This window comes from Mobula hypostoma, chromosome 15 (genome assembly GCF_963921235.1).
Source record: "Mobula hypostoma chromosome 15, sMobHyp1.1, whole genome shotgun sequence".
In the NCBI taxonomy this organism is placed as follows: domain Eukaryota; kingdom Metazoa; phylum Chordata; class Chondrichthyes; order Myliobatiformes; family Myliobatidae; genus Mobula; species Mobula hypostoma.
In genome coordinates this window covers 67228841-67245590 of record NC_086111.1, presented here as the reverse complement: position 1 = coordinate 67245590, position 16750 = coordinate 67228841, and the positions used below count along the sequence as shown (strand labels likewise).

General features: G+C 39.7%; 1 protein-coding gene across 1 annotated transcript in view; it reads right to left on the bottom strand.

The window, feature by feature from the left end:
• The window catches only part of prkar2aa (protein kinase, cAMP-dependent, regulatory, type II, alpha A), a 373389-nt gene that overhangs the window by 116812 nt on the left and 239827 nt on the right, over positions 1-16750 (bottom strand). Inside the window, exons 9-10 of the mRNA XM_063068220.1 lie at positions 8875-8930; positions 4477-4560 (exon numbers count right to left, since the gene is read on the bottom strand). Coding sequence (XP_062924290.1) covers positions 4477-4560; positions 8875-8930 — 140 coding nt within the window. The remainder of the gene's footprint in view (positions 1-4476; positions 4561-8874; positions 8931-16750) is intronic.

Sequence of the window (16750 nt, the reverse complement as noted above, 5' to 3'; positions counted from 1 at the left end):
AAGGCTATCTTAGATTGGGTGTTGTGTAATACACTCCCAGATCTTATTAGGGAACTTAACGTAAAGGAACCCTTAGGAGGCAGTGATCATAATATGACTGAATTTATACTGCAATTTGAGAGGAAGAAGCATAAATCACAAGTATCAGTATCGCAATGGAATAAAGGGAATTACAGAGGCATGAGAGAGGAGCTTGTCCAGGTGGATTGGAGGAGGATACTGGCAGGGATGATGGCAGAGCAGAGGTGGCCGAAGTTTCTGAGACTAGTTCACAAGGTGTAGGATAGATATGTCCCACAGAGGAAGAAGTTCTCAAATGGCAGGGTAGGCAACAGTGGCTGACAAGGGAAGTTAAGGACTGCATAAAAGCCAAAGAAAAGGCATGTAAGGTAGCAAAAGTGAGTGAGAAGTTGGAAGATTGGGAAGCCTTTAAAATCCAACAAAAGAGAGCTAATAAAGCTATAAGAAGGGAAAAGATGAAATATCTGGACAAACCAGCCAGTGATATAAAGCAGGATACCAAAAGTTTTTTTCAGTTATATAAAGAGTAAAAGGGAGGTGAGAGTTGATATTGGACCACTGGAAATTGTTGCTGGTGAAGTAGTAATGTGGACAAAGAAATGGCAGGTGAACTTAATGAGTGCTTTGCATCAGTCTTCACTGTTGAAGACACTAGCTGTATGCCAAAGGTCCATGAGTGTCAGGGAGCAGGAGAGAGTGCCATTGCTATTACAAAGAAAAAAGTGCTAGGCAAACTCAAAAGGCAAGAAAGAATGAGGATCTAGCTCAGTCTGATGGCATGTTATTATTATTCAGATGCAAATAAACTGTGGAAGATGAAAAACATAACTCTTGGTGCCTCCCATAAATATCAGCTCAATCACTAATTCTAGCCGTCTCAGTCAGGCTGAAACAGATGACGCAATTCCTCTTAAATGCTACCAGGAGGTACAGGAGCAACTACGATTGGGTTCTTAGTTATAAATTATCCACTTATAACAGGGGATTCAATGGGAAACAGGGTTTTGCCTCACAATTTTCTGCAAGGTATAACTCTATAGTTCCCATTGAATCAAATGTCATAAGCTGATTATTTTTTCTCAACATAGTCTGTTCTCTGGATAGTTTTCTCTGTGAGTATACCACAGGTATGGATTCGCAGCAGGTGGCCACTTCAGAGATTGCCTTGTCAGTTTCCAAAGTAAATCTCTCAAGTGGCCAGCAGCTAAGTTTCACTTTAAATGCATATCACCTTCCAGTCTTCAGTTTGAATGGAGACATGTATATCAAATATGAGTAAGATAGTTTAATGACATTAACTCTTAACAAAACAAGTGTATTGTTTAGGTTTACAACCTGCACTTAAACTTGCTGGTCCTGCTTCAGACATCTTGAAGGTAAATAATACAGAAAATTCTTAGGTGGAAAAAAAACATGTCTGCAAATTCTGTCACACTAAAAAATATCACCAAAGTATCAAATTTAAAACACTTACCAAGTCTACCACATAGAAAAAATGCAGGTTGCAAAACAGGACAAAATTTATTGTTTCTTTTACATTTTGTTTTAAGTCTTCCCGCCCTCCCCCATATAAATTCCATATGAACAAATTTTATTCCCCACTCGAACTCCTGGGTAGCGAATGATGGTCTGTAACAGCAAAATTCAGTAACTCAAATAGTTGCAGCATGGAAGTTATCTATGCTATCAAGTCAGATATTTGACTAAAACTGCACACAACACTAAAGGTGTAGTCTGACCAACATTCTATACTTGTTTTCAAATGTCTGTGTACCAACCTTACATCAAAAGGTTAACAAACTATTTGCTTTTCCTAAACAAGAAAAAATTTGCAGGTGCTAGAAATTCAAGCAACAGACACAAAATGCTGGAGGAACTCAACAGACCAGGCAGCAACAATGGAAAAGAATAAACTGTTGGCGTTTTGGGCTGAGTCCCTTCATCAGCACTGGAAAAAAAAGATGAGATGTCAGAGTGAGAAGGTGGGGGGATGGGATGAAGGAACACAAGGCAGTAGGTGATAGGTGAAACTGGCGGAGGGGGGGAAGATGTAAAGAGCTGGGAAGTTGATTGGTGAAAGAGATGAAGCAGGGGGAGGAAGCACCAGAGGGATGTTTTGGGCAGGTAAGGAGATAAAGTGAGAGAGGGAGAGAGGGAAAAGGGGATTGGCACTGGTGGCGGGGGGGGGGGGTGGGAGCATTACTGCAAGTTTGAGAAATTGATGTTCATGCCATCAGGTTGGAGGCTACCCAGATGGAATATAAGGTACTGCTCCTCCAGCCTGAGTATGGCCTCTTCACAGCAGTAGAGGAGGCCATGGAATGGGAAGTGGAGTTAAAATGGGTGACCACTGGGAGATCTTGCTTTTTCTGGTGGATGGAGCGCAGGTGATTGGCGAAGCAGTATCCTTATCTATGCCGGGTCTCACATACAGGAGGCCAAACTGGGAGCACTGGATACAGTCAATGACCCCAACAGACTCACAGGCAGTGTCGCCTCACCTGGAAGGACTGTTTGGGGCCCTGAATGGTAGTGAGGGAGGAGGTGTAGGGGCAGGTGTAGCACTTGTTCCACTTGCAAGGATAAGTGCAAGGAGGAAGATCAGTGGGGAGAGACAAATGGACAAGGGAGTTGTGTAGGGAACAATCCCTGCAGAAAGCAGAAAATGGGGGGTGGGGAGGGAGGAAGGGAGAGAAATGAGCCTGGTGGTGGAATCTCATTGAAGATAGCAGAAGTTATGGAAAATTATGCACTGGACACTGAGGCTGGTTGGGTGGTAGGTGAGAACAAGAGGAGCCCTATCCCCGGTGGTGTGGTAGGAGGATGGGGTGAGGGCAGACAAGCGCAAAATGGAAGAGATGAAGATGAGGGCAGTGCTGATGATGGAGGAAGGGAAACCCCTTTCTTTGAAGGAGGAGGACATCTTCTTAGTTTTGGAATAAAATGCCTTATCCTGTGAACAGATGCAGTGGAGACAGAGGAATTGAGAGGAGGAGATGGCATTTTCAAAAGTAACAGTGTGGGAAGAGATATAGTCTAGGTAGTTTTGAGCGTCAGTGGGTTTATAAAAGACATCAGAAGATAAGCTGTCTCCAGAAATAGAAACAGAGAGATTGGGAAAGGGGTAGGAGGTGTCGGAAATTGACCAGGTAAATTTGAGGGCAGGGTGGAAGTTGGAGGCAAAGTTGATAAAAGTCAACAAGTTCCGCGCAATGCAATCATCAGTGTACCGCAGGAAAAGTTGGGGAGTTATACCAGTATAGGCTTGGAACACAGACTGTTCCACATCACTGACAATAAGACAGGTATAGCTGGGACCCATGCAAATGCTTATGGCTACACCTTTTGTTTGAAGGAAGTGGGAGGAGCCGAAAGAGAAATTATTGTGAGTGACGACCAGTTCCACCAGATGGAGGAGTGTGGTGGTGAAGGGGAACTAATTGAGTTTGGTGTCCAGAAAGAAACGGAGAGTTTTGAGACCTTCCTGGTGGGGGATGGAGGTGTACAGGGACTGGAGATCCATTGTGAAAATATGATGATCAGGGCCAGGGAACTTAATGTCATTGAAAAAAATCAAGAGCGTGCGAAGTGTCTGGATGTGCATGGAAGGGACTGAACAAGGGGGAATAAAGCTGAGCCAAGGTTTGCATTTCCTAATTTGTTGCTATGCCTACATTCAAAGTTGATTCATGTGCAGAGAATTGAATGCCAATAATTAATTATCTCTAGTCTTTGCCATTCTTTCTCCTAAAAGTGGGCAAATTCATGTTTACTTAGCAATTACTTTCAATTTTATATCCAAACAAAAATTCACTTTCCCAATGAGCTCTGTAGTTAGCAAATTGGCTGCCCAGCAACCCACCTATTTAACACCAGTCTAATCAGCTATTTAATATCAGTCTAATCACAGAACAATTTACAGTGTCCAATTAAACTATTAACTGGTATGTCTTTGGACTGTGGGAGGAAAGTGAAGCACCTGGAGGAAACCCACGCTTTCATAGGGAGGAACATATAAACTCCTTACAGACAGTGCTGGAATTGAATCTAAACTCCGATGCCCTGAGCTGTAATAGCGTCCCACTAACAGCTACGCTACCTGCCGCCAAAAAGCAAGCAACTATAGAACTGCATCCGATAGAGTAACACAATCATATCCTTGCTTTCTTCACAGGGGTTCTCAAAAGTGCTGTACATTAGTCGTCTATTTTGCACATTTTCATTAAGGTAGCCCAGTGGGAAGCATCTAGCTGTGAAGAGCTGGATGGTTCAGCTGCCAAACCCTGGTGCCTCATTTACAATCTGCAGCTGTTACACAGTCAGCTATCCCAAGATGAAAGATCACGTGGGGAAATATTCCAAAAACAGTTTATCTGATAAATTGCATAAATTTACTCACAGTTCAGTCTACTACCTAAAGCTAGACTAAGTCATGACACATTGTGATTAACTTACCTGGTCAAGATTTTTGAAGAGAACAATATCCTTACAGGCCTCCTGCAATCTAGATCGCTGATCATCTGTCTTTGGATAAACCACCTGAAACAGGAAAAGCAACGATTTTAGGAAAATGACAAGTTGAAAACAGAGATGCATGTGTAAAAATGACTGGAAGTGATCTCCCAAAAGTAGTTGAAAACTAATTTATCCTGTATTTTTCAGAATGCATGATTCTTCTAGCTATTAAATGTACAGCATAAATCCGGATTTAGCAATTTAGTTTCTGTAATTAGTTTGAAATAAATGTCACAGAAACTTAAAGCATCATTTATGAGACATTAAAACCATAGCCTTTGTTTTAAAGAAATAAGACTACAAATACTGGAATCTGAATTCAGCGCATCAAGCAGCATCAGTGAAGGCAAGGGGATGATCAGTGTTTTGGGTTGTTACACAGAACTAGCCTAACTGGTAAAGTGGCAGATTTTTTTTATATATAAGTTCAAAGTAAGAATAGAGATTAAAATGCTAAATATATATAAATTGATTCAAATTAGGGGCAGAAGCTAAATATTAGATAATAAATGGTCCTTCAAGCACTTATGAGGAAGGATGTGACTGTATGTCACAGAGCTGTCAAGTAAAATTAAAGTATTTAATGTTAATAGCAGTTCTACAGGTATCAGTTCAAATAAATCGATTATTTAATGTTAATTCCAGGTTGTATGGAGGCAAGATTTCTGAAATTACGAAAGAACCAAAAAACAATAGGAAAATACCAGGAAAAAAATAACAGACACAGTAGACCTACTTATGCCCCTTACATAAATTAAGGAATTAATTCTAACAGTTAGTAAACAGTAATCACAAAGTCAGAAGAACTGCTTCACCAACCTACTTCACCAAGGAAATAGCTGTCAAGTAGAGAGTATGATGTAGCTTATGCAAAATGAATAAGATGCTACCTTAAGGGTAATAAACTGAAGGTATTTTTACACACATCTGTTATAAAGAAGCAAAGGAGACAGTGCGGTGACCAGGGTCAAATGTGAGGAGTATGGCTCTTTCCAATTTACTTAAAGGACTCTGATTCAGAAATACTATTCAAAGCAGCTGAATTTTCAAAATACAGTGCATTCTGGTTAATTGGGGCATAGCAGGGCCAATACATTTTGGTCAAATTAAATGAATACTCCAATGCGCTGACATTTCATGAAAGTAGTTTAAAAGGTATTTTAAAAAAAGAGACAAACTAAGGAATAAATTATGTATTTAAATGAAATACAGAACTTATTGGAACACTACCAATACTACTGCGGTACTATAAAATGGTGTATTAGTTCCTAATACTTATCAATGGAGGAATTCATCTACATTGTAATCTTTTGACCGTAAATGAACAAAAATCAGCACAGACACCTAGTGTAGATAATAGTTTGCCCTCAGTACAGTGCTGTCAACAACTGTATCCTCCAAATCTCCATTTCCACTGTAACAATCAAGATGTTACCTTCAAAGTAGAAACTACGAAGAATTCGATCCATTCCAACTCTCTGCAGTTTCTAACTTGCTGACGTTGTAAAATCATTTCATTTTCATTCCTGGCCATTTTTGTTGTCTCCAAGCTTGAATACTTGAAACCACAGTGATCAAAACAGTTTTGTAATAACTTGTAAACACGAGGAATTCTGCAGATGCTGGAAATTCAAGCAACACACATCAAAGTTGCTGGTGAATGCAGCAGGCCAGGCAGCATCTCTAGGAAGAGGTACAGTCGCCGTTTCAGGCCAAGATCCTTCATCCTGACAAAGGGTCTTGGCCTGAAACGTCGACTGTACCTCTTCCTAGAGATGCTGCCTGGCCTGCTGCGTTCACCAGCAACTTTGATGTGTGTTGCTTGTAAAAACTTGTCACTTTTTTTCTCACCAACTATCAGTGACAAAAATGGCTGCTTTTTGAATACAAATACATGAAACTGACGCTATGTAAAAACTGTTTTAAAAACGGTGTTGGGTCTCATGGCCATGCAAATGCACGCGACTAATGCTTGTAAGAAAACTGTTCACAACAGTCTCCTGTCTAATTAAGCAGCAAAGTGTTCCAAATAAATGTTGGGAATCATGGTTATTTTCCCAATTAGTTTTTCTTTAAGAGTTGTTCCAAATAAAAAGCTGTCCAATTAACCAACCAATGGTCTAGTTAACCTGAATCCAATATACATCAAGCAAGCAGGAACAATAAAACTAGTTCATAAAATTTCCAAAGAATACTTTTATATGCGAAGTAGAAATCGTGGACATTGGGGGAAAAATGTGGCAGACACTAAATACACTCAGTGACCACTTCAATCATGTGGCAGCAACTCAATGCACAAAAGCATGCAGACGTGGTCAAGATGTTCAGCTGTCTTTGAGATTAGCTGATGCAAGATCATTGCCCATTAATTTAACAGAGCTGGAAAGAGTCCTTGTGATGGCACAGAAATGATCCAAACCTTGTCAGAGGTTCAAATATGATATCACATTTGCTAACTCTCTGGGTTGCACAGTTAATGGGAAGGAGAAGGTATTAATTGCCAAAGTACACTTTGCGCTAATGCTCAAAAACAATGCTTTCTGTATACCAATTATGTCCTGTAGGAGGAAGAAAATAGATTCATCTGCTGTCTGAGGTGACCAGTGACAAGGAGGAAACTAAGAAATTATTCCAAGATTGAGTCGTTTTACACATTTACAAATGATGCAGTTGAAGGGCAAAGTATGGATGAGAAATAAGATGGCACTATGAAAGCCTTTCATAGCCCTTACTATCTATGTGCCTTTCCAATCTTCACTTAAGTGTTGAAATTGAGCTCACATGCACCACTTGTGCTAGCAGCTCAGTCCACACTATTTTGTGAAGAAGTTTTCCCTCAATGTTCCTCTTAAACTTTTCACCTTTCACTCTTAACCCATGACCTCTGGTCGTTGTCTCACCCAACCTCAGTGGAAAAAGCCTACTTGCATTTACCCTATCTATACCCTTCATAATTTTGTAGATCTCTATCAAATTTCCTCTCAATTTTCCCCTCCAAGTCTTATTAAAGTATAAAATTTAAACCTGATGTAATTTTAGAATTTGTCAACTAGTGATAAGCTATCAGTGAAGTCTAAAGATTTAGTTGCAATATGTTTGTTTGCCAGATCTCCCAGAGCCTGCATATCTTAACAGCTGTTAATCACTCATTGGAGGCAGCAATGACAGGACCTTTGTGTCATCATGTACACCTTTTATATGCACCTTGCTGATAGAAAATTAATTTCACAAGAACAACGTCAAGTTTTCATAGAGGCAACAAGTGGAGTGCAGCAGCAAAAAGCACAGTAGGAAGCCTAACTTGCAGAACAAATAGATGGAATTAGCTCACTAACCAATTACATGCACCCCTTTTTATCCCCAGAGTAACAATAACTGAAAACACTAGGTGGAAGAAGATTTGAAACATTAACCTCCAAATCCCTATTTATATTCAAAGTGTTAAATGACAGGATATGTGCCAGACACATTATTCTCCAAAACATGTAAAGAAAATCTAGCATTTTAAGAATGCAGCAGGTGAAGTAAAATAAATACAATAGAAAAGCAACTCCCTGCTGAAGATTTTCTTCAATTTCTTTCAAAAAGCTCTTGTTCTAAAGGGATTGTAGGCTTCCAAAATAATTAAATGATTAATTTAAAAATCTCAGGGTGGCAGCTCACTTCTGTTGTAAGAAAATTTTAATGTCAAAAATAAAAACATAATGCTATATTAATTGCATCAGACCCACACAAAATGCCCAAATCCCCTCCAGCAACATCAATCAATCACACTAATTACACTTAAAGAACTGCCTGTCAGAGTAATTAATTGAAAACCAGCACACTGTTGGCCTAGTTTACTTAAATTACTCGCCACCAATTGTGATAATTAAACCCAACCATTTTAAAGCCTGTCAAGTTATCCAGCAAAAAGATCCACAACAGTGATGGATCCAATTTTAATCAAATATTTTATTAAAACAGCAATTCTTGATAGCTTCTAAAGCAAGAAATCACAATTACCTGCAAAGTCATCAGCTTCTATTGCTATTTTTCCCTTGGCACTGTTTAAAGAAAGCTTTCTATTTACATTCATTAGCGCCTGCATCTATGAGGCAAGATGCCCAGGACTTAACCAAGACCTAGGCCATGTCAGTATCTACCAGTCAATTAAGAACCTTCTGAAAACTCAATAAAAATTATATTACAAAAAAAAAGAACCTTCCCATTAAATTTCATTCACATTTATATAAATGCATCAATAGGGACTGCATGAAAACAGTGTAAGATTTTGAGACCTCATATTGTAATTTACCAATTCCACATAAACTTAGGTATCATAACTGAAGGTCTTACCCTGGGCTCCATATCATCCTCATCATCTTCATCTGGGTTAAAAGCTTCTGCACAAACTGTTAGGGAATAAAACAAAACAGGAATTAATGGTAGCAACACTCACAAGCAAACACTGATTACAATTGGCATGGAATACATTTTTTTGCTCCATTTAACTGTGATAACGGAAGCAAAAAAAAGTATGAACTAAGTTATTCTAATTGATATTACCAACGTCTCCTATTAAGATTTATATACTTGGTGCAGTTACCCATCTTCCTCATTTATTTCTTGATTTTGAACTACAATTAGTCTGTCAGGCAAATAAATTACAGCACTGTTTAAAAGTACATAGATCACTGATTTTGGTTCAAAAGAACAAGTACCAAATACTGAAAGTCACGCAAGAGAATCCATACTTCCAAAGTGAGTTATGGAGGGTTTAAAACATTGGTACTTTCTATTTCAACACAGGGAACTCTCATTCAACAATGGGATGAACAAAACATCTTTGCATGTACCCAAAATAAAATTAGTTCGTAAGCATTCTCCGTATTATTTCCGGTGGTTCTGACTGCATATACAAATGTTTCAGCACACCCCCTTATATTCCTTGCAATTATCATCACTTAGGATGCCACAACAGGCAGAAGAGATTAACTTTCTTCAAACTCAGGGAAAAAGAGTGGGAGAATGCCCACAGTCAGTTCAATCCCTTGATTTAGTTTTAGAATCAGAATCAGGTTTATTATCACCGGCATGTGACGTGAAATTTGTTAACTTAGCAGCAGCAGTTCATTGCAATACATAATTCAGCAGAGAGAAAAAATAATAAACAAGTAATCAATTAATTACATATATTGAATAGATTTTTAAAATGTGCAAAAACAGATATACTGTATATTGAAAAAGTGAGGTAGTGTCCAAAGATTCAATGTCCATTTAGGAATTGGATGACAGAAGGGAAGAAGCCGTTCCTGAGCCGTTGAGTGTGTGCCTTCAGGCTTCTGTATCTCCTACCTGATGGTAACAGTGACAAAAGGGCATGCCCTGGGTGCTGGAGATCCTTAATAATGGAAGCTGCCTTTCTGAGACACCGCTCCTTGAAGATGTCCTTGGTACTTTGTAGGCTAGTACTCAAGATGGAGCTGACTAGATGTACAACCTTCTGCAGCATCTTTCGGTCCTGTGCAGTAGCCCACCCATACCAGACAGTGATGCAGCCTGTCAGAATGTTCTCCACAGTACAACTATATTAGCTCTTCAGTGTATTTGTTGACATGCTAAACCTCTTCAAACTCCTAATGAAGTATAGGCGATGTCTTGCCTTCTTTATAACTACATCGATATGTTGGGACCAGGTTAGATCCTCAGAGATCTTGACACCCAGGAACTTGGAGCTGCTCACTCTCTCCACTTCTTATCCCTCGATGGGAGTTAGTATGTGTTCCTTCATCTTACCCCTCCTGAAGTCCACAATCAGCTCTTTCGTCTTACTGACATTGAGTGCCAGGTTGTTGCTGTGGCACCACACCACTAGTTGGCATATCTCATTCCTGTACGCCCTCTATTCTCCATCTGAGATTCTACCAACAATGGTTGTATTATCAGCAAATTTATAGGTGGTATTTGAGCTATGCCTAGCCACAGAGTCATGTGTATATAGAGAGTAGAGCAGTGGGCAAAGCACACAGTCCTGAGGTGCGCCAGTGTTGATCGCCAGCAAGGAGGATAAGTTATCACCAATCCGCACAGATTGTGGTCTTCTGGTTAGGAAGTCGAGGATTCAATTGCAGAGGGAGGTACAGAGGTCCAGGTTCTGCAACTTCTCAAATCAGGATTGTGGGAACGATATTATTAAATGCTGAGCTACAGTCGAAGAACAGCATCCTGACGTAGGTGCTTGTGTTGTCCAGGTGGTCTAAAGCCGTGTAGAGAGCTATTGAGATTGCGTCTGCCATTGACCTATTGTGGCAATAGGCAAATTGCAATGGGTCCAGGTCCTTGCTGAGACAGGAGTTCAATCTAGTCATAAGCAATCTCTCAAAGCATTTCATCACTGTCTTTGTGAGTGCTACCGGACAGCCCACATTATTCTTCTTAGGCACTGGTATAATTGTTGCCTTTCTGAAGCAAGTGGGAACTTCTGCCCATAGCAGTAAGAGATTGAAAATGTCCTTGAATACTCCTGCCACTTGGTTGGCACAGGTTTTCAGAACCTTACCAGGTACTCCATCAGGACTTTCCACCTTTCGAGGGTTCACTCTCTTTAAAGACAGCCTAACATCAGCCTCTGAGATGGAGATCACAGGGTCATCAGGTGCAGCAGGGATCTTCACAGCTGTAGTTGTGTACTTCCTTTGTCCTTCTGAAAATGATGTTGAATTGCTTTCTTGAACCCAAAGAAGGAACTACAATATATTTAAATGTCTGGATGATGCACAATTATAAAAGCAGCTCGCAGGTAATGACATGCCCAAGCACTAGATGCTCTTTTCCTTCCTAGCAGCAGATGCTACAGACTCGGAAGGTACTGTTGGAGTACGATAAGCATGTAACAACATTTTGTATGTGAGTAACTCCACCAAAAAAATATGGAGGAACTCAGTGGGTCAGGCAGCTTCTATGGAGGGGAATAAGCAGTTGACACTTCAGGCTAAGACTCTTTATTTTGTGTGTGATATACACTGTATCTAATAATGATTTAATATTGTTTAAACTATACCATTCTTATTATGTTATATTCTCTAAATCATCACTTGTAGGCCTTGGGTCTTAGCTACAACCGCAGAAACTGATAGTCCCATGACAATGTAGCACAGAAACTATAAAAAGCCTAATGGAAATGAAATTCAGTATACACCAGCAATGTAAAACTGGGATTAAGCAACCACAAGGAATATTTGTACAAATGTTTGTACATGACCAGGAAACTGGGGAGAGATTTTGAGTAGTGCAAGGTCATAATCACTTGCTACAAAAGTCCCAAAATAATCATTGAAGTAATGCAAGTTGATACAAGAACAGACTTATAAATAACCAGAGAAAACTTATCTAAACTATAAGCAGCTGCTGCTCGAGTAGAAATAACTTGCATGCTTCACAACTGATTACAGAGACACTGGGGAATAACAGCAGGTATATTCTATTCGGTAAGCAGCTGACCACAACTAAGTGAAGGGCTTAATTCAGATTTATTTCAACAGGAAACAGATGTTTGATTTTAGTTAGATCTTCTGCTACTTTTCAGAGAACAACCATGCAATGCTTTAGACATCCAGAAAATGAATAAATAATGCAGTAATGGGTGCTTGAGAAATTCAGATGTTATGCTTTTATTTTTTAGCTAAGATTATACAGATTGGTGTTGGAAGAATGGGGGTAGGTGGTGACTCATCGAGCATAATCACTTATTATGGCACTTTTGTGATATGCATTTTAATATAGAAGCACAGTAATACTTTTAAATGGTAGATATAATATTTATAATCTGAGATGTGCCGATCTGAAAACGTAAATAAAATTGTCAGATATGAAATTATAATAATTTACCCAGAAACCCTGGATCAATAGTTCCGTGTGAGCAGCACTTACCGCGCGACATAGAGCTTCCATTGCTGGCAATCAGCTGGAGCTCAAGAAAACCAGCTACAATCTGTGCAAAGCTATCAAGGCTGTGAAACAACAATACAGGGCCAAGATTCACAATGAATAATACACGTGACTTGTGGCGAGGGTTGCATACTATTGCAGACTTCAAAGTCAAACGTAGTGGTGCCGTCAACATCGCAGTCTCTCTCCCAGATGAGCTCAACCACTTTTACGCTCCATTCGATGTCGCTAACTCTGAGCCTCCGAGGAAAGCCACCACTACAACCTGCAACCTCGTCATCCCTGAGGCTGAGGTACACATACATTTCCAACCAGTGGATAGTCGCAAGGCCGCGGGACCGGATGGCATCCCAGTGCAAGTACTTAGGATGTGTGCAGCACAACTGGCAGGTGTGTTTACTGACATTTTTAATCTCTCCCTCTCCCCGTGTAGAGTGCCTTCCTGCTTCAAATTATCCACCATTGTCCCTGTACCACAAAAGACCAAGGTAACATGCCTGAATGACTGGCATCCTGTCGCACTCACCTCAATAATAAGCAAATGTTTTGAGTGACTGGTCAAGGATTACATCTGCAACTTGCTACCACCCAAACTGGATCCCTTGCAGTTCATCTACCAGGACAACTGATCAACAGATGATGCAATAACCACTGCTCTACATACCGTCTTTACACACCTGGAGAAGGATGCTTATGTGAGAATGCTGTTCTTGGACTACAGTTCAGCATTCAACACCATAATTCCACCCAGGCTCACCCGGAAGCTCAGAGACCTCGGCCTTCACCCTGCCTTGTGTAGCTGGATCCTGGACTTCCTGTCAGGTCGCCAGCAGGTGGTAAGAGTGGGCTCCATCACCTCCACTCCTTTCACTCTCAACACAAGAGCCCCTCAGGGCTGTATACTAAGTCCCCTCCTTCATTCCTTGTATACACATGACTGTGTCACCACCCACATCTCTAATCTGCTAATTAAATTTGCCAACGACACTACATTGATTGGCCTAATCTCAAACAATAACGATGTGGCCTACAGGGAAGAAGTCATCTCTCTGACAAGAAAGCAACCTCTCCCTCAATGTCACAAAAACAAAGGAGCTGGTTGTGGATTACAGGAGGAATGGAGACGGGCTAACCCCTATTGACATCAATGGATCTGGGGTTGAGAGGGTAAACAGTTTTAAGTTCCTTGGCATCCACATCGCTGAGGACCTCACGTGGTCTGTACACACCAGCTGTGTGGTGAAAAAGGCACAACAGCACCTCTTTCACCTCAGACAGTTGAGGAAGTTTGGTATGGGCCCCCAAATCCTAAGAACTTTCTACAGGGTACAATTGAGGACATCCTGACTGGTTGCATCACTGCCTGGTATGTGAACTGTACCTCCCTTAATCGCAGGACTTCAGAGAGTGGTGTGGGCAGCCCAGCACATCTGTAGTTGTGAATTTTACATTTACAGATACAGGTGTGTAAAAAAAGGCCCGAAGGATCATTGGGGACCCGAGCCACCCCAATCACAATCTATTCCAGCTGCTACCATCCGGGAAATGGTACTGCAGCATAAAAGCCAGGAACAAAAGGCTCTGAGACAGCTTCTTCCACCAGGCCATCAGACTGATTTGAGTGTATTTCTATGTTACATTGACTGTTCTATTTATTATAAATTACTATCATTGCACATTTAGACAGAGACATAACGTAAAGATTTTTACTCCTCATATATGTTAGGGATGTAAGAAATAAAGTCAATTCAATACAATGCAAAACCAGATATGCTAGATTTACAAAAAAGGCATTCATTTAACTAAACATCGTAATGAAGCAAGGAGCAAAATGTTTTGAAACTTTTTTTCAGGCAGGTACATGAGAGACTTTTAAGAGATGTTTAGATAAGCACATGAATGTGAGGAAAATGGAAAGATATGGACATTGTGTAAGAAGAAGATATAAGTTTAATTGGCTATTTGATTATTCATTTAATTAGTTCAGCACAATATTGTGGGCCAAAAGGTCAGTTTCTGTACTGTACTGCTCTATGAAAGTTACAATCATAACCGAGAATGAAATTGAAAACCAAAGCAGCAATAACCTCAAAACGATATATATTTCAAATCTTCTACAGCAATTGGAAGTGGCTTTCTACCAACAAATATGAAGCTAACATAGCTACTATATATGGAAGTAATTGAAATACTATTACACAGATGAAAGTGTATATCCTGGCAGAGTGCAAATCATAAAAGTTTGCAGATTTTTAAATTCCAGTTGGATTGCAACAGACAGGTTACAAAACTCTGATCAGGCTTGTTACCTGGGAAACTACAACATCACACAACAGCTTTATGGTTTGTTTCAGCAGGTCTGGCCTGCCAGCTGTAACTTGAAGTTAATTGGATCTGAAGATTCAGATTTCAGAAGCAAAATGGTCTTGGCAAGGGGCAGTTGTGATTTTCTCCACTTGCATCTCATGAGTATCTGAAAACTGAAAGGAACTAACAAGGAACTATATGCTGCACAAAGGTAACAAGTTACTTTAGGCACAACCTGGCTGGTTCAACTCCTGTTCCTAAATCTAAACAACTAATTATTTTCAAAAACTGAAAAGATACCTTAAATGAATAACTACCTTTTGCAAAGAATACAAAAAAGTAACCTGTATTTCACAACTGCACCATCTCCCACCATACTCTAAACCCAATGTACAAAATGTCAGCCATTTTTACACAGGACACCAGTCATTTTAATAAATAGTTTGCAAAATTATTCCTCTAATCAATTAAAAAAATATACGAACTCTTCTCACATTTGATCTCCATAGAGGCTTTGCAGCATTCAATTACACAGCAGAGGAAATATACTCTCAAAAACATGTAGTATCTTCAAAAGAATTCACTATAACCATCAAGTAACTAAATTTTGATGATGAAAAAAGTAAACAATTTCTTCTCCTGAACTCAATTTCAGCATTTGGAAGCTCTGCACATAATTATAATCAAATTTGGATCTTTGTATAGTTCAAATGCCCTTAATTCCCAGTCAGCTGAAATTCTAAATGGTAATCCTTTGGGCAACTACAAACGTAGTAACTATTACGGACTTTCCAGCTATTCGACAAAAACATGACTGCACATGGGATAGATTATTTGATAATTTACTCTAAATAAATTTCAAAGTGGAAAAGAAATACTGTAATTTTCCCAACTAAATTAAGGTGAACAGGCCACTCTGTGATCTTCCAAGGCGCACAGCATGCATCAAGAAACATAAATGGTAAAATAAAACTAAACTGTGCTCATTTCCCTCCCCTCCCCCACATACATAAAATCCCAAAGAGCAAATTTTAGTCCACATCTTAAGTTTATGGGAAGTGATTTGTAAATTTAGTAAGGGTGGATTTCTGTAACCCAATTAGCCCAAATGAAAGCTATATTTTTATTCCATTATCGGGCTTCAGTAAATGTTAAAGGATCCAATTTAAAAGCATTCTTTTACAACCTAAATTTTTAAAAACAGTTATCAACACCATAAGACCATAAGATATCGGAGCAGAATTAGGCCACTTGGCCCATCAAGTCTACTCCACCATTTCATCATGGCTGATCCATTTTTCCTCTCAGCCCCATCTCCTATTTTCTCCATCATATCCCTTCATGTCCTGAAGATCCATCAACCTTTGCCTTAAATATACATAAGGACGTGGCCTCCACAGCTACCATAGATGCACCATTCTGGCTATGAAATTCTTCCTCATTTCCATTCTAAAAGAATGCCCCGCTGAAGGCAAGACTGAACTATTGACATTCAGTATTAATAGTCAACTGTTTCAGTTCGAGTAAATGAACAGTCGTACTCCTTCACTTGGACCTCAGAAAATGCTTCCAGTACTTGCTGTAGCATCCATGTGATCCTCGCAGTTGCTAGACCAGATAATTTTTAATTAATAAATATTTGCCAGGTGTCTTGTGGCGCAGTCCTCAGTTAGGTTGATAGTGACAAAACTTAATTCACACATGTTACAATTAAGTATGGATAAAGATAAGAAAGTTGAATTCAATTAGTGTGTTGCAGCCCCTGCACACGCATCTGTTACCTCCACCTCAAAGGTGCAAATGTAAACAATAAACATTCTGACATCACCATTTAATACTGGGCTAAAAGTCTGTCCTAAACCAATGAAATGTCAGACATTAAGATTACTGAACAATCCTGGAAACTGCGCTTGGTAGAAAATAATTTAACCTATTATAATTGCTAGTCAAATACCTGGACAGCAAGATTCTACAGACT